At 45.8% G+C, this 24,097-nt stretch overlaps 1 protein-coding gene across 3 annotated transcripts in view; it reads left to right on the plus strand.

Moving 5' to 3' along the window:
• The window catches only part of LOC144821473 (uncharacterized), a 616,628-nt gene that overhangs the window by 245,926 nt on the left and 346,605 nt on the right, over nucleotides 1-24,097 (plus strand). For all 3 annotated transcript variants that reach the window (XM_078678562.1, XM_078678582.1, XM_078678572.1), the window contains one exon: nucleotides 21,990-22,170. In XM_078678562.1, coding sequence (XP_078534688.1) covers nucleotides 21,990-22,170 — 181 coding nt within the window. The remainder of the gene's footprint in view (nucleotides 1-21,989; nucleotides 22,171-24,097) is intronic.

Below are 24,097 nucleotides of genomic sequence, written 5' to 3' on the forward strand. Positions count from 1 at the left end.
GGTCCTCTCCAGCGCACACCCAGGCAGCTTTTCCTCACGTGTTTCCGCACCAGAACCCAGTCACCCGGACACAGGTCGTGACAAAGGTCTCTAGAAGCCGGAATTTCAGCAGCCTGCACCTGAAGGGACACAGAACGGATGACATCAGAAAGTCCTTTGCAATAATCAAGAATCAAATCATCTGTGATATTTAGCAAGGCTGTTGAAGGAATAGATGGCAGTCTCATAGCCCTCCCCATCAATACTTCGTGAGGTGAGAGACCTGTCCTCCTGTCTGGCGTACTACGCATGCTCATCAGCACCAATGGTAATGCATCTGGCCATTTCAGGGACGTAGATGAGCACACTTTCACCATTCGTGCCTTGAGGGTTCCATTTATTTGCTCCACAATGCCAGAAGCCTCTGGTCGATAGCTACAATGCAGTCTCTGGTCAATGTTCAGTGCAGAGCAGAGCATTTTCACAATTTCGCTATTAAAATGCGTCCCTCTGTCCGATTCCAAAGAGGTCGGAACCCCGAAACGTGGCACAAGCTCCCTCAACAATAACTTTGCTACTGTGAGTGTATCGCACCTACGAGTTGGGTATGCCTCAACCCACCTGGAAAACACACACACTATCACCAAGACATACCTGAGGCGATTACACCTCTGCATCTCAATGAAATCCATTTGCATCCTATTGAAAGGTCCGGCGGACCTCCCAATGTGACTGGTGTTCTTTTCCCAATGTTCATTTGTTGACCTGTAACACACCTCTGACATACTGCTTCCGCAGCTGTTCGGAATTTCGGTTTGTACCAAGTTTGTCTGAACACACGCATCATCGCATCTCTTCCCAGATGTACAGGACCATGTATCTGTCGTGCCATCGGACTCACCAGTTCATTCGGCAACACCGCTCTCCCATCAGCCGAAACCCACAAATCCAACTCTCCTTTGACACAACCAGCTGTCCCCCACACCTTTTTCTCATAGTCTGACGCCTGCTCCTGCATGCTCTTCAACTCTTCCCAGGTATCAGCCACCTCAAACATCATGTTTAACTCAGTCCTTCCCTGTGCCCCTTCGACAGTTTGTTCAGTAAACGAGTATCCCTGCTTGGCACAGTAACGTGCAACTTCATCAGCATAACGATTTCCCAGGGACACAAAGTCGGTACCCTTGCTATGTGCAGTGCATTTCACAACGGCTATCCCTGCTGGACCCTGCAAAGCCTCCAGCAGTAATCTGACAAATTCTCCATTCCTGATAGGGGAACCCGATGATGTCATGTAACCCCTTTGAGACCACAACTGACCGAAGTCATGAACCACACCATACCCATATTGGCTGTCAGTATATATGGTGATCCGAATCTTGTTGGCTGCCAAACAGGCACGCGTCAACGCAATTATCTCAGCCACCTGAGCGGAGTGTACTCCTTCCAAGCAGGCCGCTTCGACTATTCCAGAAATAGTACACACAGCAAAAGCTGCTCTCAACTGACCAGTATTGTCCCTTACGCATGAGCCATCGACAAAGAAAATTTCATCAGGGTCTACCAGTGGCTCATCAACAATATCCGGTCTGGGTTTGGTGCACAGTTCAGTCACATCAAGGCAATCATGGTCTTCACAATCATCGTCTAAGGCATTTGGCAATGGCATCAAAGTAGCAGGATTCAAGACCGAGCACCTCCTACGGGTCACATTCTCCGCAGCAAGTATAACCTGCTGATAGCGTGTGAGCCTATTATTTGTCAAGTGCTGCGTCTTGGTCCTGGTCTTCAACAATTCCACTGAGTGGGGAACATATACAGTCAGTGAATGACCCATCACAATGCTTTCACACCTTTCAATGCTGACACCTGTTGCTGCAACAGATTTAAGACATCCGTGCAACGCTGCGGCTACTGGGTCTAAGGTAGTCGAGAAGTAAGCAACTGGTCTACGGACTCCTCCATGATCTTGTGCTAAGACTGCCAAAGCACACCCCTCCCGCTCACAACAGAACAGTGAAAATGATTTGGTGTAATCGGGCATTCCCAGAGCCGGAGCGCGACACAAGTCAACTCGCAGCCCAAGGAAAGCCATCATAAAGTCTTTGTCCCATGGTACCGGATCACTCACATCCTTGTGCATCAGGTTCTGCAATGGTTTCGCCTTCAGGGAAAAATTGGCAATCCACTGGCGACAGTAGCCAACCATACCCAGGAACATCCTAACCTCTCTCTGGGTCGAGGGCACCATCATTTTCATGATCGCCTCAATCCTGTCAGGCGACACTTTCCTCTTTCCCTTCTCTATCCTGTGACCCAGATACTGTACTTCAGACAAACAGTACTGTAACTTGCTAGGGGATACCTTGTGCCCATTCTCTGCCAAATGGTTCAACAAAGCAATGGTGTCAATTCTACAAGCATCCTCTGTCTCTGACGCAACAAGGAGATCGTCTATGTACTGTACGAGAACAGAGTTCTGCGGCAGTACCAGACTCTCAAGATTCCTTTTCAGCAACTGATTAAAGATCGATGGGCTCTCCGTGTACCCTTGAGGGATACGACACCACGTTAGAACGCGATTCTCCAGCTTGAACGCAGCTCTCCTCATGCAAGGGAATCGAGAAGAAAGCCTGACACAGATCAATTACAGAAAACCACTCAGCTTGGAACGGTATCTGAAACAGTATCACTGATGGATTCTGTACCACTGGACAGCATGGAACAACTATGTTGTTCACCTTTCGCAAATCCTGCACAATCCTGAACTTCCCGCTAGGCTTCTGCAAACCCATGATCAGGGAGTTGCATGGACTGCCCATGACTTCCTTCAGAATTCCCTGGCTAATCATGGATTCGATCACAGGTTTTATTCCTGCAATTGTTTCTGGAGTCAACTTGTATTGGGGTGTTCTTGGGAACTCAGCATTCGGCCTTACTTGAATCTTAACTGGCTCAACTCCTCTAATCAACCCGATCTCCTCTCCTGTAAAGTCCCACACCTCCTGTCGGACGGTATCCCTCAAATCCCAAGGGAGTTCTTCCACTGTTAAAGCAGGATACAATTCTATGCACACGCGCGTATTTGCAACCTTAAAGGCAGCATCATCATCATTCGTCTGCAACTCCACTCCCTTGGGGGTACAGTAGATGGTTCAATTGAGTTTACACAGGAGATCTCTTCCTAACAGACACACAGGACTGGAATCACACACTACGAATTGGTGTTTGTCCCTGAAACTTCCGATCTTCACTGGGACTGGCTCAGTCAGTGGGTTCGTTATTCTTCTGTTTGCAACGCCTACAACTTGGATAGTCTGTCCTGAAAGGGGTAAGTTGGGGACTACTGCAGACCGTACAGTAGAACGGGTAGCACCAGTATCAACCAAAAAGGTGGTGGGATGTCCATCTACATCAGCCTCTACGAATGCTCCCCTCTGATCCACCTCCAGAACTGCCCCGAGGGTACAGTCCTCCTCCCCACTCATGTACCGTCCTGTCACTGGGTCAAAGTAATAGTACTCGTCCCCTTCGACTATGAAAGGCATCTGCTTGTAAACCTTGTTCCCTGTCGAAATCTTCGGTGGCTGGGGAACCGTAGCCCTAGGGCCTGGAGTCCCCCCTTTAGCCGTCTTGAACTTGGTTACTGTTACTTTTTGTACCGGAGGGGCTTGAACCTCCTCCTCCTCTTCTTCCTGTCCTTGATTTTCTGGGTTATGGGGACACTCGCGTCTCCAATGTCCGACCTCATGACACTGATGGCACTTGGTCGTCTTTTTTCGAGTCGCCAGATCTATCCTGGGTCTTGGGCCGTCATCGTTGTCCCTTTTCTGTCCCCCCGATTTTCTCCCTAATGTTCCATTTCCTGACTGACCTTGTCCTCCCGATTGCATCTGGACTAACATCAGTTTATCCTTAAGCTTCTTAGTCTTATGGTCTATCTCATCACTGCAATACCTCGCGTACCTCAGGATCTCGTCCAGAGGCTTGTTCTGCCAACAAATTAAATGTTGCTGCATCATGAGACAGATATCAGGTCTCAGTCCCAGAACAAACTTGGACACAAACTGTCCCATGTCCTTTGGATCCATCACATCCAATCCACTGTACTGCTTAAAAATCTGCAATAATCGCTCATAATACTCGTGAACTGTCTCCTTCGGTTCCTGCCAAGTCCGATCTATCTTCACCCAGTCAATGTCCTGTGGTGATACCTTAGTCTTCAACCACGTGATCGCCTGCTCATATTTTACCATCACCCTGGGTGAAGGTCCATTCGTGGCAGCATCTCGGTCTGGCTCCACTGTGGGCCAATCAACACTGACCTTGCAGGCTATCCACAGCTCTCCTGGAACCATAATGTCAAACAGTGTGTTTAGATCTATCCACAGTACCTTTGAGATCTTCACAAACCTCTCTACCTGTTTGTACCATTTCACTGGACTCTCGCACAACTTTGGAAACGAGTTCGTAAAAGCAGCCAAATCTCCCGTACTCCAGGGTACATGTACATATCCCCCGTGAGCCACCTCCCGCAAGGGGTACGCCTCCATATTCATCAATCCTCCTCCCGGAGATGTCTCAATAGCGCTTCGCCTAGCACTTTTTTTCTTTGACCACCTTTACTCCCATATGTCCAATCGGATCCAGGTTCGGAGTCCCACAATCAGTTCCCTGATGTGGGTTTTTAAACCGATAACCCTCTTCTCTTCTAGATCTTGGTCTGAGTACTGCAACCTATGGCCACCCTGTAATGCTTTCGTCCTTGTCAAATCCACAGCATACTTATTCGCTAATTCAGACAATTTCTCATGAGCCGTCTTAGCCCTTCGAGTAACATCTTTCGCCACAAACAACAGTTCATCTGGTTCATAGAGTTCGATTCTCTCTAGTGGCAATGTGCCTTCCACTATTTCCTCCACTTCTGATTTAAGTCTCATCACATCGATCCTTCTTGCCTTTATCGCCGCCTTCAATGTACCTTGGCTAAAAGTTCCATTAGAGTCCCTCCCTCCACAGTCCTGACTCACTCGTCTGTCTTCCTCAGGTGTGTTATGGGGAACCCTTTGGTTTTCCCAACTTTTGCGGTCCCTGTCTATGATCGCTAGGCGCATGATGGGACGCCCCCCTACTTTCCACACTCCCGCGATCCCATTCCTGCCTGCTACCGCTAGGCGCGTAGTGAGACACCCCCCTGCTCTCCTGGTTTCCGTGGTCAATATCATCCCTCGACCTGTTGCTCTGAGTATCCGCAACCGTTTCCCAAGTTCTCAAATCAGGCCTTAATTCCCTAAGTGACCTTGGCCGTGGTCCTCTCAAATCCATCGGTCCTCTCAGACCCCCCCTGTTCTCCAGAGGAGTCTGCCGATGCTGCCAAAGGGGTGCTCCTCTCTACAGGTCTTGGCAATTGGCTCCATCCGTCCGCCACATTACTCCTTCCTCCACTGACACTTCTCTCTCTCTCTGTTTGTGGCGGACTCTCGCTTTGTGTCTGTTCTGGATTGTACACTGATACTATGGGACCTATGGTAACAGGTACCGTAAAAGCGTCTGGCAGTCTCTGAGAGTCAACACCCTCTTCTTCTGGTACATTTTGTACCGTAAATCTTCCCACTACTCTCGTCCTTGGAGAAAGTTGAGATGCCCTTTCTCCCTCCACTGAGCCGAACCTGTCCCCTAAGGGGCCCAAGCTGCTCTCCATTTGGACGCCACCGTCCAGAACAGATGCTTCCCTGCTCATTGCTGGTGCTGGCTTTTCCTCCATCTCGGGATTATATGGAGGTGGTCTCTCCGACAGCAGTCTCTCTATCAGGCTGTCGTCTGTCTCACTGTCCTCATCCTCAGTACTCTTTCTCTGCGCATCCCCTGTGTTGACCAACAACGGGTACAACCTGACCCCTTCGATGGTCTGCACTCTCCACCTCTTGGCTAGTGCATCCCATCTCGCATCTTGAACCGCCCTAACTGATCTTTTCACTCTTTCTTGTCTCCTATCTCTGTTCTTTTCATGGGCTGCCCTGATCCACGCATTTAGTGCTTCAAACTGTGTTGGTCTGGGCAAAGGCCGCAAAGCAGCCATAATCGCTTTTAACTGATACAGCACCTCCAATCTAAATGTTCCGTATTTAGGAAAGGTCAATTCCTCGTTTCCGTCTGTCATCTTACACCAGTTCTCAAGCCACAATATGGTATGCAACCCAACATTCGTAGCCATATAATGGGCTGGGGTATCCTCGGGTGGAGCCTCTTCCCCACCCCGAGGTTTTAACTTCTTTTCACCTTTAAAACAATTGCGCAACACTTTTAAGCATTTCATGATGAAAACCGCAATGTTTCTTTGTTTACAGCGCTCTTTTACTTCCCGATGACAATCCACCAAAGCCCAGCGCGGCTCCACACTAACCGCCCTATCCCAGCGCGGCTCCTTCTGACGTCACTCGCCTCCGTTTCGCAGCAGTTCCCCTCCTCTCTCCGCTCGTCTCCCAGTCACGCATGCGTCCCAATCATACACTGGAAAGGATCACTTCCGACCAAGCAACCACCTCCTTGACTGTACGTCCACAGTCTGACTGTAATTGTCACCGAACTGGCAAATGTCTGTCGACGAAACGACCGGACAATCGCCTCAACTGATAGGTTACAAACACACGGCAACTTCCGACCAGCGTCCGTTACCCACGCACTCACACATTCGTCCCCCCTATCTCGGTCCTGCGGGCGATCAATGGTACCTCATGACCCCCTTAACAATGGTCGACAATTACTATGGGTGTTTGATACACCCGAACCACTTAAACTCTCTTTGAGCCTAAGATTTTCACTGGTTGCGCGCGCTCACAACCTGATCTCCTTTCACACTACAGGCACTCAACTCCGCATGACAATACAACACAACAATACAAACGCAACCCCGCAATCTGACAACGCATGACCCTTTTCATACTCACTCTCTTACGACCTGCTGCTTTCTGCCTCCACCATCACTCTCCGTCAATTTCCATGGAACGCAATCCTCCGTCCGCGACTCTCCGGACTCTCGTCATTGGTTCTCTATGGGCCTCGGGGATATTTCAACCTACTCTAGATTACCCTCACTCCAGAAGATAAACCATCCTACTCTGCTACCAACTGAAAGGGCGGGATTTTCCTTCTAAAGTCTGCTTACCATTTTTCTGGAAATCCCGTCACAGGTCGACTGGACCTTTTTACCTGTCATGGAATGAATTAGGCAATCTATCCACCAATAATCAATGAATTTCAACGGTTCCCACTATTTCCCCAAAGAACCACCAACTAAGGTCTAAGTTTGAAGATTTATTACAAAGCCAAAAACAACTGAAGGTATAAACACCTCAGCAAAAGGTTCAGAAGATAAACAGGCACTAATACAAACATAATCCTACGGAAAAGTCTGACGGCTTAGGAACAATACAAGAATCAATTCAAGAATCATCAGGCTAACAAGAATTGCTATAACCTGAGTTTTAGTATGCATTGATAAAAGATATAATTTCAGGTTAATCTGTCCCTACACTCTAATAAGTGACATCCCTACTCAACAACCGCCCAACCTAATAAAGGTGTCAGCAGTGGTGACTTCCAAAGAAGTTCACTCACTTTCTCTCAACTTAGTCTAGAGTCTTCTCAGTCATTGCTAAGCCCTCTGGCCATCAACCGCTCTCTCTCGTCTCTCAGCTCATCTGCTCTGCCTTCTCCCTCGGGGTGCTGTCCCTAATACAAAACCCCACAATGCGGACGACACGCCTTCAGGTACGCCCCTCTCGAAGGTGTTAGTTTTCGGATTTTTCCATTATGGCACCTCTCCATCCTTGTCCGTTAAAACGTCCTTGGGTCCCAGGCTCTCCTTCGCTTGAAGTTGCTTCCTTAAATTCCTCGGCTACTCCTCCATGTCTGAGCCTAGTATCCTAACACTCATACACAATGGGCCCTTCTACTCCACTATCTGCTTAGCTCTGCACCTGCAAAGGAATACATGTGAATCGGCTCACAAATTCCTAATGTTGCAATTGACTTTAGCTAAAGGCAGCTTTCTCCAAAACATTTCTACGATTTTAATGCTAAGCAAGGCATTTTCAATCAGACCTACACGACTTCCATGAACTGGGCCTCTGCACGTTTATAGGCCCAAAATCCTAACATGAACAATACCCTTCGTTCTTTAGGCCTCCATCTTTAAAGCACATTACATTTTTCTACCTCAAGCATTCTAACACGTTTTAAAAAGACACAACTATGAATTTTAATAAAGCAGATCTAAACATAATGGGGATCTAATAAACACATTTCTTATTAGTGAAAGACTTCACATCAAACGACATCTCTATGTTAAAACGGCATTATTGATTTCCAAACTCTTAGCATTAGCTTCTCCATGTAATTCTAATACCAAGTATATTAGTCCTCAACCTTACATTACATTTTGAACACGGTTAGTAAATCCTCTATATATGCGGGTGTTAACTACTTGTACATATGATACACCCCTACAAATTTTACTTCAGTTTGGCGCTCTCTCAAGTTCAACTGCATTTAAGAATTTTACGAGGCAACCGCTTAGTTGAATATCTTCGCCAGAGAAACTCGCTAGCACTGCTTGCCTGCAGGTCGTATTTGTTTCTTGTTGAAGAGAGGCCTAAGGAGGGTCCGGCGCTCCTGTATTAGTTCCCTACATATGGTTATGATATGCACTATGTCCTCCTCTACTTCCCCACAAAGGCAACAGATTGCTGGCTTTGGTTGGCATAGCCACGGCGGCAAGTGATGTGCAGATGGTAATAAGCCCAGCCGAAATCTCAGAAACTTTTCTTTTGTGGTTTTAGAGAAGTTGGTTTGGCGGTATGCCTGCGGGGTTGCTTTGCTGTATGACTGTATAGTGAGCCAGCCATGGGCACGTTCAGACAGGACAGCTTTGTCTTGAATGAGGGATTCTTTTTTGACAATCTTATTTACTATTTTTCTTAAACTTGTCAGAGCCCCCGATGATTCCCAAACTTGCCGTAACTCCAGCTGGTCCAGTGTAGTGTCCAAGTAATGTCTGGCTGTGCAGGACTCTGAGGCTTGTAGTTCCTTCCACAGGTAGGTGTTTAGTGTTTCAGTCTGCCCTATTTTGATTTTGTACCATTTTTTAATGGCCAGCTCTGTAGCCCGAATTCGAGCCTCATTTGTGCAGGGAATGTATATCCTGGCAACCCGTAGATCATTCTCAAAGCTCTTGCTTTGGTGCCGTTCAGCGTTTCAGCATCTCTCCCGCTCATGGCTTTCCTTCCATTGGCGATTGATGGATTTAATTTTGCCTGTATCACCCTGATTAGTCGGAGAAAGCTTGGTCCAGAAGTCTTCTTTTTAGGTTTCTTAATGCCACTGCTCTCATTAATCCCCTCTTTTTTATGGCCTCACATTGCGCTGTGTAGTTACCTCTGTTGTCGAATATGACTCCCAGGTATTTATAGTCTTTTACTACTTCCAGCTTGTATTTTGCCAGGAACCAGTTGTGCTTTGTTTTAGTCTTCCGGAAGTTTACACGCATGACTTTTGTTTTTTCAAGATTAATACTTAGTCTGTTGTTCTCCGAGTACTGGGATCTAATGTTGAGCAGGTGTTGTAGACCTATGGGTGTCCGGCTAATAAGCACCAGGTCATCTGTGTATAGAAGGTTGGATAAATGGCACCTCCTAGCTTGGGAGCATGTGAATTACATTCATTGAGTAGGACTGAGAGCTTGACCATGAAAAGATTAAAGAGTGTTGGGGCAAGCACACAGCCCTGTTTTAATCCTGAAGTTGTATGAATCTTTTTTGTTAAGTATTCTCCTGCCCCCAGCTTTACTTGCGCCCTAGTTTTGCTATGCAGAAGAATTTTTTGTTTCAGTAGCAGTGGTGGAATACTCCGATTTTTCAGTTTTTGCCACAAAATGATTCTATTTATATGGTCAAACGCCGAACTGTAGTCGATGAAGTAAAAGGCCTATGTTATTGTAAGAGCGGCATCTATCATTAATGAGAGGGCTGAGATGTCAGTAGCAGTACCCATATTCTTGCAAAAACCTGTCTGATTATATGGTATTGCTGCGATTTCTGTGGCCCATGACTTAAATTCTTGAAGAAGTAGTCCTGCATAATATTTGGCCTCATTGTCCAGTAAAGCCGATAGCTTTTCAGATCATTTCTATTCCCTTTTTTGTAGATGGGTGAAATGATCGATCCCCTCCAAGATGATGGTACTATCGATGTTTGTAAAGTTGATTGGAAGGTTGGTTTTAAGACTGAAGCCTAAAATTCAGGATCTTGTTGTTTTTGATGTCGTGCAGGAGTTTGGCCCAAAGAGACTCATCAGCTTCTTTTCTGAGGCGCCAAGTGATTGCCTGTGGGTGGCTTTTAACTGCCTCACTTCTAGCAGTGCTATATGGTCTTTCTTCAGCCTCGGTAGTGTGTGGCGTATCAATGCTTTTAGCTTTTTTAATTTGGCGTTATTCCTAAAAGTATCGTATGAGTATTGGTTTTGCAGATGAGCCCTTCTGCTTTGCGAGCGTCCGCTTGTGTCTCTATAGCTATTACGTAGGGTTTTTACAAACGCCTCCCAGCTTCCTATTCTGTCTGGTTTGGCTACTTGCGCTTCTCCGAGGAGTTGCTTTGTGAGGGAACAGAGGTCTTCTGGATCGTTTATTCTGCATTTCGCTCTTTTCTCGTTGTTGGTCAATTCGGGGCGGTGTGTATTTGCTGGGGGCAATTTGCGTGTTGACGGTGCTGCTACCGTGATCTCCTGGGGCAGATGATTTTTGTTGCAGGTAAATAGAACAGGTTGAACCCGTGTACTGCTGGTGGTAGTTCGCACCATATTTCTTGGAACGAGAAGATGTCAAATCCCTTTAGATATGACTGCAGTTCCGGGTCCAGAGTCTTGTCCCCCAGGCCATTGATATTCCAGGAACACATTTTCAGGGAGTTTCTATCTTCGGTTACGTTAAGCTCGGTATGGCACGGTCTTTGAGGTTCAATGTTTATTGTCCTGGATAACCAGCTCCCCTCTTGTGTGGCTGTGCTTCTGGTTGAGCTTGTCGTGTGTTCATTGTGTTCTCTGGTTTTTCTATGCTCAAGACTTTTTCTACGTGCTTCTTGCAGTACTGAGAATGATGTTCTCCGTTGTGCCAACCCAGGATGTTCTATGCTCTCTCGGTCAAACAATAAGGGGTCTGGATATCTTGGTTTGGTAAAAGGCCGTAATTTGATGCCCCAGGTATTGCGATCCACCACGGGGTTGCCTCCTCAGGGGGGGTGGGAGCAAGAGCTGCTACGCAGCAACGGTTCCACAAGCAATGGCTCCGCAGTGGCTCCGCAGATTTCCCCCCGCAGACTCCCTCAGGCAAACAATGAGGGCTCTGGTTCTGGCAGGCGCAAGGGCAGCAGAGTCGTGGGCGCGATCCCGATTGCGGAGGTGAGGCAGTTGTGGGGCTGTGGACCTACAGAGATTGGCGTCGCGGGGGTCACGGGAGGTCTTCCTCTCTACCTCGTCTCGGCAGCCACTCCCCGATATCGCTGCTCACCGGTATACAACCGTTTCAACGCAACTTTTACGACAAACTACTTTTACAACGCAACTTTTACAATGCAGGATCCATTACAACGAATGTCTTTACAACGCATGTTTTTACATCGCAGGTGCCTTTACAACGCATGCCGTTACAACGTAAGTATTGGTAAGTATATAATTATATTAAAAAATGTATTTAATTTTTTTATAAAAATAAATAAATATTAATTAATTATTATATTTAAAAATAAAATTATTTATTTCGAAAAATAATTTATGTAATTCTATTATTAATTAATATTTTTACCTCTACACTATCCAGCACTTACCCTACTATTACACCCCCCTGGAGTTAGAATAGTAATTTTTACCCCTACACTATCCAATACTTACCCTACTATTACACCCCCCTGGAGTTAGAATAGTAATTTTTACCCCTACACTATCCAGCACTTACCCTACTATTACACCCATTATTTCAAAACACATAAATTATTTAATAAAAAATATATATATATTTATAAAAAAAATTAAAGTAAAATTAAAATTAAATTAAATTATAATAATTTAAATTAAATACATTTAAAAAAAAATTATATACTTACCAATACTTATGTTGTAATGGCATGCTTTGTAAAGGCACCTGCAATGTAAAAACATGCATTGTAAAGACATTCGTTGTAATGGATCTACATTGTAAAAATTGCGTTGTAAAGCTAGGCGTTGTAAAAGTATGCGTCGTAACGTCATACATCCCTGCTCACCGCACTCGCCTTGCCACTGCACTTACCGCCGGAGCTCCTCTCTCCCACTGCTGCAGCTGCTGCGTCAGACACGTCAGACCCGCTCAATCGAGTACCAGGAGAGTGCCATGGAGCAGATGGGGTTTTCCTATGATTATTCATGATTTTTTCTGGCGCTAATTGGGTAAATGCCAAATTTATTGATTTCATAAAATTGGTCGTAGCAGCTTCAATACTAGTGTCTAATACTGGCCTATGATTTTTTTTAGTACACTATCCAGTTCAAAGCTTTCAATTTTCCACCAAGGCCGAAACTTGATAGGTTTCAATGACCCGAGATAACCAGAATTATTAGCTGGGACTGCAAGTTTTAGAAAGACTGTTTTATGGATCCGAACATATTAAAGACAAAGTTTTGTTGAAAGTTAATGCACACTTATTAGTAAATATCACATCGAATGCATGGTTGGCCTCATTGGTGGATTCATTTACTAGCTGAGCAAGGTCGAAACTACGAAAATAGTCTCTGTATTTCCAAGTCCCTCAATGAAGTAAATTCATGGAGCTCCATAAAGGACTGCATTAAGGTCTGAACTGATGAAATAAATCTATCTCTTGGACCAGGTGGACTATACACCAAAGTTCTATCAAAGACACTAGTATTGTTAAACTTAAAAGCGAACATCAGAGCTTCCCCGTCCAAATGCGGGCTATGATTAAACATTGCCTTGTAATGTAATACAGTCTTATAAAGCGCACGGTCACACCATAAGTATCCTGGCACTGAGGTTACATTAGCTCCTCTATTTACACATATTACCATGAGGATGGCTGTTCTACATTACACCCTTTCGAAGAGCCAGGTTTTAAGCTGCTTCCTAAAGTGTAGAAAATCTTCTATTTGCCTAAGGTTAGGCGGTAGTTCATAAGCGAGCAGCTGCACAGCTGAATGCTCTTCCTCCAAACCTGGTGGTTCTAATTCTGGGTGTGCTAACCAGATGGGCAGCAGAGGATCGGAGGCTTTTTATAGGGGCACACCAGACAAATTTTTCCTGCAGTGGCCTTAATGTGATTACGATAAATAATCACAATTCCTCCTCCCTGTTTGCCCTGTCTGTCTGCTGTAAATATGTCATATCCCTCTGGAATTGCTACTTTCAGATCTGGATCCGAGGAAGCATTGACCTGGTCTCTATAAGGATTTCTAAACACGGAGCATGAGTACTCATAAACTCTGCAAATTCATACTTCTTCTTTACAGGAGATCTGGTGTTCAGTAATATACAAGTGAGTAACTTGGGTAAGCATTCTGAAATCTGGGTAGTAGATGAGGACACTGACAATGAGTTGTTCACGGCACACACAGTTAAATTAGGGCTAAAAATGCACTTACAAGTTGGACAATTTGCTTGTATTTGAGTTGCAATTATAAACCTCTCAGCAATTTTTCTTAGCGTTACCACTGTAGTGTCGCTCTCGGTACAAATAGCACGCAGACACGGTTGAAAGTATCAGCTCCTTTATTGTAGCTCCTTCCTCTTACAGGGCTAACGGCTAACTATCCCTTGGTCCCCCAGCTCCTCCCTTTCTGCCCGCCCTCGTCCCTCACTCGGGCCGGTCCTAGTGCCTGACCAGTTTGGTCACTGGGCACTTTGCATCGACATCATTACATCTCCCCCCTCTGTGAATAAAAGAAAACAAAATATTATACACCACAGCAAAACAGCAAACGGTCTTTCTTTAGAGTTCTTCGATAAGGCGTGACGGTTTCGTGATCACACGTCTGGGGCGTGACTGGAGGTTGGGACTGTCGCGCTCATTCTCATCGGCAATCTCCATCAATGACTGACTGTGAGTTGGCAGTGTCTCTGGGTCTCTCTGCTCCAGCTTCGGTTCAGTCAGAAGCTCTTTAACATTGGGTCCGCACTTTTTGAAGTACGTCACATTCCTGGTAAGTCTTTTTCCATCAGTCTCTGCAGTGATCATGGTTCCCTTTTGTTGTATCACTTTGAGCGGAACCTCATGGTATCGGCAGTCAGTCTTTCGGTGCTGCTCTTGTCGTGCCAGCACCCAGTCTCCCTCTTGGATTTGAGGGGAAGTAGCATGACGTCGCTCATCGGCATAGTCCTTCATCCTTTCCTTCTTTATCTTGTCTCTGGCCGCGATCTTCTCATGGTCAGAGTCGAGATACTGTTCGTGCGCTGCCATATTCATCATTGGTATTCTGGTGCGCACTGGGCGTCCTAGCATGAGAGTGGCAGGACATTTGCCTGTGGTGGAATGAGGCGTATTTCGGTATGCTCGCAATACCTCGTTGAGTGCTGCCTGAAGGCTCTTTCCGGTGAGTTCTGCTTGCTGGATGGCCTTCTTGATCGTGGCCATGAAACGTTCGATCATTCCGTTGGCCTGTGGCCATAGTGGTGTGATCTTGCGGTGTGTGAAGTTGAGGTGCTGAGCAAAATCAGCAAAGTCATGGCTGTTGAATGGAGGCCCATTATCTGACTTCACCACTAGGGGAATGCCCCATGCGGCAAAGACCTCCTCTAGGATCGGTATGGCACTCGATGCTTTCGTGGATGTGCACAGTTTTGCGATGGGGAATCTGGAGTATTCGTCCATGATGACCAGGACGTATTGGCCCGATTTGATTTGCCCAAAGAAGTCAATGGCAATGTGTTGCCAGACACCCTCCGGTAGTGGAGACATTTGTAGTGGTGCAGGGGGATCCGGACGGCTCACCAGTTGACATTGCGGACAGTCCTTCAGGGCTGTCTCCACCATCAGGTCTAGTGTTGGGAACCAGACTCTTTCACCGAGTGCTCTTTTTGTGGGTACTATGCCCCGGTGTCCCTCATGTGCTAAGTTGATGACCCCTTGTCTGAGTTGTCGTGGGATCACTATTCTGGTGTCTGCTATCGACAGTTCTTCGTGAACATGTTTGAATGCCGCCATCTCTTGGTTGTTTTGTTCACTGCTTTGCGTGTGTCTCCAGCTGTTAGTCTGGATCAGACGTTTCACCTCTTGCAGGGTGGCATCCGTTTGCGTCGCTTCACAAATGGCTGCCAGTGGAACAGCCGGAGGCCTCGCTTAGTCTATTACGAAGTGAATGTATTCATCCGCGATTGATTGTTCTGATTTGTTGGATCTGATGGGGTTCCGGGGCATGTAGTCTGCGGGGTTTGCATCTTTTCCTGGCTTGTGAATTATGGTGTAGGTGTACTCTTGGAGCCGTAGCCCCATCGCTCTATTCTCGGTGGCATTTTTGCTCGCGGGTTTCCAAAGATTGTGATCAAGGCTTGGTGGTCAGTTATCAGTGTAAAATGTTTTCCAAAAATGAAAATGCTGAAGTGTTCACACGCCCAGACAACAGCCAGGCTTTCTTTTTCTGGCTGTGAATATGCTCTCTCCGTGTCCGTTAGACTTCTGCTGGCATATGCTACTATGTGCCGTTGGTCTCCTTCTCTATCATATTGCGCAAGGATGGCTCCTAGTCCTACGGGACTGGCATCTGCTGTTTTCTCCGTCTTCTTTTTTGGATTGAAGTATGCCAGGTTCTTTGCTGATTCTGCGGTTCTCTTGATCTCTCGAAATGCTCCTTCACACTGAGTGGATCACTGGAAGGGCTGTCCTTGTTTAGTGAGCATCCTTAGCGGGTAGCTTAGCGTGGCGTAGTCAGGTATATATCTGGAGCAGTAGCTGGCCATGCCTAGGAATGATCGTACATCGCCTACGTCCTCCGGGCTTGGTGTGTCGTTTAGCGCTGCTACCTTTTCTGGGTCTGGTTTCATGCCACTTCCATAGAATAGGTGTCCGAAAAATGTTAGCGTGGGTTTGTGAAGTTCACACTTATCTTGGTTGAGTGTGAGGTTCGCTTCCATAAGCGCCTGACAGACCTGATCCAGTGCTTTGTTGTGTTCTTGAGTCGTTGCTCCATAAACTAGGATGTCATCGCTGTAGTTTAGGACCTGTGGCATGTGGTGTATTGTTCTCCTGATGGCCTCTTGGAATATCTCTGCTGCTGATGATAACCCCAAGCTTAGTCTTTTATATCTGAATAATCCAAGGTGTGTCGAGAATGTTGTGATGTATCTTGACCTTTCGTGCAGTTCTAGTTGGTGGTATCCTTTGTTGAGGTCCAGTTTTGAAAAGATCTTGGCTCCATTGAGTGAAGTGATCATGTCACTGATGTGAGGACCTGGATGTCTCTCTCTTTCTATTGCCGTGTTGGGCGCCCTCATATCCACACACAGACGGACTCGGCCGGTTTCTCCTTTCTTTGGGACTACCACGACAGGGGAGACCCATGGAGTTGGTCCATCTGTTCTCTCTATGATGTCGGCTTCCAGCAGGTCTTGAAGTTCCTTCTCCACGGCTTCTTGCAGGTGAAACGGGATTTTTCGGTGGTGTTGTGCCACCGGTGTGATTTGTTCATCTATATGCAATTTTATTTGGCAGTTCTTCATTTTTCCCAGGCCTTGAAAGAGCTTGGGGAACCTCTGGATTAGTGCTGGTTTGTCAGTGACTCTGAATAAGATGTCCACCAATTTCAATAGCTCAGCAGTGGCTAGGCTCAGGAGGCAGTCGGCTTTAGGCCCCTCGATGACATGGATGTAGGCTGGTATTGTGCGATCTTGTAATGACAGTTCGGTCTCGAACTTCCCAAGACACGTTAGTGGCTTCTTGGACATCCACGTGTACACTTGTACGTGGGCATTAACTAGCTTTGGCGGTGGTTTCATGTGTTGGTACTCTGTTACTGGTAAGTAGTTTAGCGTTGCCCCACTATCTAGCACGAACTGGGTGGGGTGGGAGCCAACTCTGATGTCTAGACGCTGGTACTCTTTCAGCTGATCAAAGTCAGCTACACAGTAAAGGTATTCCTTTCGATCTTGAGGGATGGGCGATGGGGATCGGGATTCTCTTGACGACGACCGCCGAGATTGACGTGTCCTTCAGTAACGGCAGCTGGATTCTGACGACCCAGTGGAAGAGTCTCGTCTATCCTGGACCGCTCTGACATGATGACGATTGTTTGAAGGTTGGTGTTGTCGGTGTCTTCCCCCGTGGTCACTCTTCGGTACTGCCCCGCACATGCTTTCAAAATGGTTGTGTCTACCACATTTCCGGCATTGTTGTCCTAGTGCTGGGCATGCATCTGCATGCGGGAAGTCGTATCCGCATCGGTAGCATTTGAGTTGTCTGTCTGATCGTCCCCTCGTGTGACTCGTGTCTTTGTGTCCTTTGCTTGACTGGTAGTGATGTCTCTTGGATCTGGAGGAACGCGCCTGTGGTGGGGATCGTCCGTGCGCTTGTCGAGACTGCATCCTGAATACTTGTTCCCGTCTCTCACTTTTCCTGGTTTCCATTTTCTTCGCGTGTTCGTCAGCTTGTTCATCTACTCTCGTCATCTCTACGATCTCTTCCAATGCGTAGCTTCTCTTGAGTAACTTGCATCTCAGTGGCTCGGAGAGACAACCTTCTATGACTCTTAGTCGTAGGGCGTCCTCAGTTGAGAATTTGTCAAAATCACAGTACTTCGCCAATCGTCTCAGACGTGTTACGAACGCCCCCATTTGTTCACCTTTCTCTTGCGCGGCCAGGTTGAATGTATACCGCTCAAAGTCGATGTTCCTTTTGTGTAGGAACTTGAGATCTAGTGCTTCGCGTACTTTATTGTAGGAATCAGAGGACTCTTCTGGCAGTTCTTTTATGATTCGTCCACCTTCTCTGCCAATCAAGTTCTTGAGAGCATACAGTCGCTCTTCGAGGTCTGTCACCTTAGATGCTTTCATGAAGTCCTCAAAGTCTTCTATCCATTCTTGCCATCGCGGACCCATGCTCCCACCGGATTCAAGAACGAGGGGCTCGGGGCTGCGTAGAAATGAGGCTCTCATCATGCTTGTGGGGGCTGGGTCGGGCATTGTACACCTGTGGTTCCTGACTGTTTTTGCAGTCTTAGTTCACTCTCTGTTCTGTTCTGTTGCACTCGCCAGCGCTTGTTTGTTATTCTGTTGCACTCGCCAGTGCTTGATTGTTACTCTGTTGCACTCGCCAGTGCTTGTTTGCTGTCTTTGTTGCACTCGCCAGTGCTTGTTTGTTGCTTCCGTTGCACTCACCAGTGCTTGTTTGCTGTCTCTGTTGCACTCGCCAGTGCTTGTTTGTTGCTTCCGTTGCACTCACCAGTGCTTGTTTGTTGGTCTTGTTACTTTTGCCAATGCTTGTTTGTCACTCACCAATGCTTGTTTGCTGTTTCAGGCTCTTTGCCTGACTTCAAAATGGCCGCCGATGATCCCTCGCAGGGGATTGGTCAATGCTGCCTGACTTCAAGATGGCCGCACGGGAATCTCGTTTCTGGCGAGATTTCGCCCGTTTTTTTGTTTTCTTCACCGGGGACACGGTTAATCGGCGCTTTCACTCACCGCATGCAGCCAGGATCCACCGCTAGAGTCACAAGCAGGTGGGGCAGCTTTCCTTTTTTTCTGGGACTTTGGGCAGCTCTTTGCACAAGGCGAGCTCCGCTCTTTTCGCCGCCGAGGTGGGCTCTCGGTGGGCGCTTCAAGTAACGCGCTCAAACCTCCACGCGAGCTCCGGTCTTTCCACCGCCGGGGTGGCACCCGATGGGCGTTATGGGCAGCACGCTCGAGCCTCCAGACGTGGGGCTAGCTCCAGGCGGGTCAACAACCGCTGGGTGCCGAGTTAGCCTTCTTCACGCACGCATGGGGACAGGATACCTTCGTCGCCAGATGTAGTGTCGCTCTCGGTACAAATAGCACGCAGACACGGTTGAAAGTATCAGCTCCTTTATTGTAGCTCCTTCCTCTTACAGGGCTAACGGCTAACTAACCCTTTGGTCCCCCAGCTCCTCCCTTTCCGCCCGCCCTCGTCCCTCACTCGGGCCGGTCCTAGTGCCTGACCAGTTTGGTCACTGGGCACTTTGCATCGACATCATTACAACCACAGAAGTCCAACAGCTCATCCTTCGTATTAGTCAGGTTCAGAAAACAGCCAGGGGTCCTGGTGCGTGGCGCAGTCCGACCGCAGACGAGCTTGCCTCTGGTGCACCTTTGGCACTCCCACTCCGCTCGTTCCCTACGGGGAGACACTACCCGGACCTCTTAAAGAGTCAGCATAGAGGGGAGTGGCCTTGATCAGCTTGCAAGAAATGCAGTAGAAATGTAGAAATGATAACATAACAGTCTTACCAGATAATTGTCCCAGCGTAATGGCTCAGTTATTTTGAGCTGATGCAATCAGGGACTATAGGCAGTGCTTAATTTAAGTTGGTGGTTTCCATTGGTCAGCACTGGCACTTAATTGTCAAGACCAGCACTTATCACAACCTACCAGAGGGTGGCACTGTTTGTCTAATTTAGAGCTGAGCACAACAGCAGTTGTGTATTAATTCGCATACCTTCAAAATAACTAATAACTTCCCCCAAGCATTCTTATAGCTTTGGGAGCCTGAAATAGTCTGAATTATCACACTTGTAGGATGGTTAGTAGTTGTGTTGATACCATTATTGGCGGCAATGGGTGGTGCAAGGTGTAACGGCCTCATGATACGGGCTCTGGCACTTTTGATTTTTACAAGTTAAGCCCTAACTATAGGATGCTTCAGTTGATGAGGTGAGAGCAGGTTGGCATGTCACACCGGCCTACATTTATTTGAAACCACAGACAAATATGTAAAAGAATGAACAAACTGCATATCAAAGAGGTACTAGGAAATTAATCACCAGCTGTGACTGACTGGAATTTGTTTCATTCATTTGTTAGGACACAGTGTTGGTGCTAGATCTGCATTTCCATGGTTTAGGGCCAGGGAGAGCTACATTGTGGTCCTTTATTTTGGATACTACTGCATTTTATATTCCTTTTCTGTGTTACATGTCTGTTGAAATATTTGCACGGTATAACTACTATAACGATTGCAAGTGTAAATGGTGTAATCGTCGTTTACCTTTATTTTTTAAACCGAAATATAAAAAGAATGTGAATTTCACCCTTTTTTAAACACATTAACTGGCTTTGAAAATGCAGCATTACATATTATTGATATGCACATTTTGTTTCATTTTTTGTTTATTCCCTCTCTGCTCTTTAGTTATTATTTGTTTAGGAAAATCGAAAAAAGGCCTCTCCATTTAAGATGTTTTTCAAATGTGAATAGATATTACCATTAAAAGCGTAACTACAGTGATTAGAGGTTGTGTCTAGAAAAGAGATGGGTGAAATAGAGCCTATAGGCCCTGCAGAGTGAGCGATAAAATGTGGTCCTACCCTGCCTTTTGACTGATCTGCTGTAGATCATTCCCAGGGCAATGCTTCCCATCCTCGTTGGCAGAGTCTTTAACACCTGTTCACTAACCCTCCCTGTTTTGGGTGAACACATTGGTTGCTGTCTTGGCCAGTTTAGTTGGAAGAAAACAGAATACGACTGCCCACATCTTGTGGAGCAGGAGTGAATGATTTTAGCATTCGAGTGAATGACTGCAGCACAATTCACAGGGGGATAACGGCAGCAAAATGACTTTGGCTCCAGATTCTGCTTTTAACCAGAATGTTTTGCATCATCCTTGGGAAAGAGAAGGCCACCCAGTGTCACCATAAAGGTTTAAAAGGACCCATGCAAGAAATATTTTGGGGGACCATGTTCAGAACAACTTTTAATGTGGGGAACAGCCTTTACAACGCGGGCATTACCACGCGCTGCCATTACTACGCTGCTTTTACAACGCAAGTCGTTTCAACGAGTTGCGCTGGAGGGCGCAGTTGGACAAGGAATAGTTTAATTTTCTATTCCAACACCTTCCCTACTGTAACGTGGGCTGGAGTTGGAATAGAAAATTAAACTATTCCACTATCCAGCGCTTACAGCGCAAGTCGTTGTAACGACTTACGTTGTAAAAACAGCGTTGTAATGGCACGCGTTGTAATAGCCCGCGTTGTACTGTCATACAACCTTTAATGTTATTACCCATTTTCTGCTAATTCAAGCCCAATGGTGCCGAACAATATTGAATAAAATGTTAAAGGTTGAGATAGAGAAATAAAAGAAGTTAAAAACGTTACTCTGCCATAGGCTCCTGGGAAGGGGAGGGGCCTGGGCAATGCCTCTATTTTGAAATGTCACTGATGACATCCATTTAATATGATGCAGTATGTTTTAGAGTAACACGTGCAACTTATTTAGATCTTGCTTTATGGCACAGCTGTAATACCTCTTGTTACCAATTCTTTAAAATATGCAGAGTGGGCTTCGGTTCACTGAGAGGGAAAATGCTCTAGCACCTCTTTCTACTTACTTTTTGGTGTATCATTCCACCACAGATGGATTACTTCTATTATAATGCCTGAGGGACTATTTTACAACTCAAAAGTATACTGAATTGTAACACATTAAATTCCTTATTTCATAGACGTTTTGTTTACAGACAGGCGTCATTTTTTAGTTTTGTGTTTTTCACTGCAGCAGGCTTTTCTTTAATGCTTTAGCTGAAACTCAAAATGCAATCAGGTTTATTAGATTTGCAAATGGTCGTTTTATGCGGGATTAGCAGGTTATTTTCAATGTAGTGTGTACAATGTAGAATATATTAAACTAAAGGGATTAGCTTAGATGTCAAGTCAATAGACAGGTGAAAAACTTTTGGGAAACCCACATTTAGTGCAGTAACAATATGCAATGGATTTTTATAACTAAACTAACGCTATTTACAGGTCCAGAAACTGATTTCAAGATGTCCTGTCCTAAAAGCAGCGTCTTCAGAGATTTCTTCACAATCCAGTTCAACCACAATATGTTTAACAATTTCTTTTGACAATGGGACCCAGACACCTAAAGTTACAATACTGGTGCCGCCTGAGAACAATTCAGAACGGGTGATATCCACATGGAGAGGTAAATATTTATTGTCTCTCTGTTTTTATGCTTGCTATCATCACTGAGAAAATACATCTTGACAATGAGAACACTTGGTGGTACATGAAAAATGAGTCAACCTGACCTCTATGGATTGTTTAAAATGCCTCAAAGACGCATGCCAAAATGCAGTAAAATTGCAGTTTTAAAAAGTCAATTTCTGTTTCCCATGGCAGAATCTGTCCGGTTGTGTCTATGGCTTGTTCTACTACATAGTGTTTATTTCCCAGAATATGTACACATTTATATTACCCTGATGGATACACTTTGTAATAGCACAGTTGTAAGTAGTTGAACATGTGATTTGGATATTAGACTCAAGAGATCTTCATTTTTAATACTGGCCATCGAACAGATTTATTTTACATGTTGTGTAGTAGTGAGAATTGATGATGGTTAAATAATTTCTCAGAATGTCAATTTCAGCAGATATGATTACCCAATCCTTATTGCATCCAAAGGACATATCCTGCTGCAGACCTCTGGAGTGTTGTTTGCATTGATCCAGGTGGAGCCAATACGTGTTTCACCTGCTTTGTTGCCATGCAAGCCTAGAGCTTTCGCAAAGAGGAGTATTGGAAAATGTTATGATAGATTACCAAATGTTACTTAACTATTGTGTGAGGTGCTACGCTTTCAGTAAATACACAGCACTTGTGTGGAAACACTGCACGCATGCTCCTTAACTTTACACTTACTCAAGTGAGTTGTGTAGCTGGCATTGTCTAATAATGCTAATGTCAGATGGATACATGTTCTGTTACTAGTGTTCTTGTTAGTCAGAAATGAGGTTGCACTGACATAACGGACATGACACGAAATGGTGTATTTAAATAAAGTACCTTAAGTTATTTTGATCCTTATTAATATTTTAGTTCATGAAGTATATGGGTCGTGCTCAAAAGGGTCCTAAAATACAGGCATGCCATAATGCTAATTTATTCTCAGAAAATTGAAAAGTAAAGTAAAATATGTTCTCACTTATTTTACACCTTGATCTTTCTGTTTTTGTAAGCTCTTCGTCCTATCTGTTCTGGTTCAGGGCCTTTAAAAACCGGTACAGCCTTTGGCAGCGGGCTATAATAAACAAAGTTGGAGAAGTAACGCTCACAGTAATGGGGACTGTACGTCGACCAAACCGAGGGCATCTCATCATCACTTTTTACATATCAGTACCCTGACTGGAAAGCCCTGTGCAGATACTTGTGTGTGACTGGCAGCTCACTGGGGCCCCTTGGCACTCCCTGATGTGCTGTATGGTCAATCCGATGATGAAATACAGTACGGCCATGCGATAATGGGTTGTATGCAGGCTGGAAACTGAAAAGACCAGGCATTCCTTTAAAAATCACACCAAGTCCTGCATGGGACAGCCCTGCAGCCCAGCACAATTCAGAGGAGGTTACCTACCATAGGTCTGTGTGTCCCCAGGGACAACTTGCACCTGCTTTAGGTCTTTTTTTTGGGATTGTAGTGATTATTCATTTCCTTGATTACATGGAGTAATCTGGTAACAGATATTTTGTAATACATTTTTAATTAATTCTAATGAGTCAAATCTACTCTGTGGCTGCTGAACTGCATCCAGGAGGAAAGAGGAGAATAGAAAATATGGATTCAAGGGGATAACACGGTTGTGTCCATTTCTACTATGATTTGTAAAATCTGTTCACAATCCACAGTTCAGATGTTACAGAGGTAGAGATCGTGGCCAAGCTCATTCTGCTCACTTTTAAGTTGGGCACTTTTGCGTGAATATGTTTCTCCCTCTGGACTCCATTGCCTCCTTGAGTTGGACTTGTATCCAAGAGTCAGTTCTCGTAATCAAACTTCCGTCAAGTCTCACCGGATCTTCTTCAGTTCGTCACCACCAGTGTCACGGCATCACCCACCCAGCATACGCAGC

This window comes from Lissotriton helveticus, chromosome 1_1, assembly GCF_964261635.1.
Source record: "Lissotriton helveticus chromosome 1_1, aLisHel1.1, whole genome shotgun sequence".
In the NCBI taxonomy this organism is placed as follows: Eukaryota; Metazoa; Chordata; class Amphibia; order Caudata; family Salamandridae; genus Lissotriton; species Lissotriton helveticus.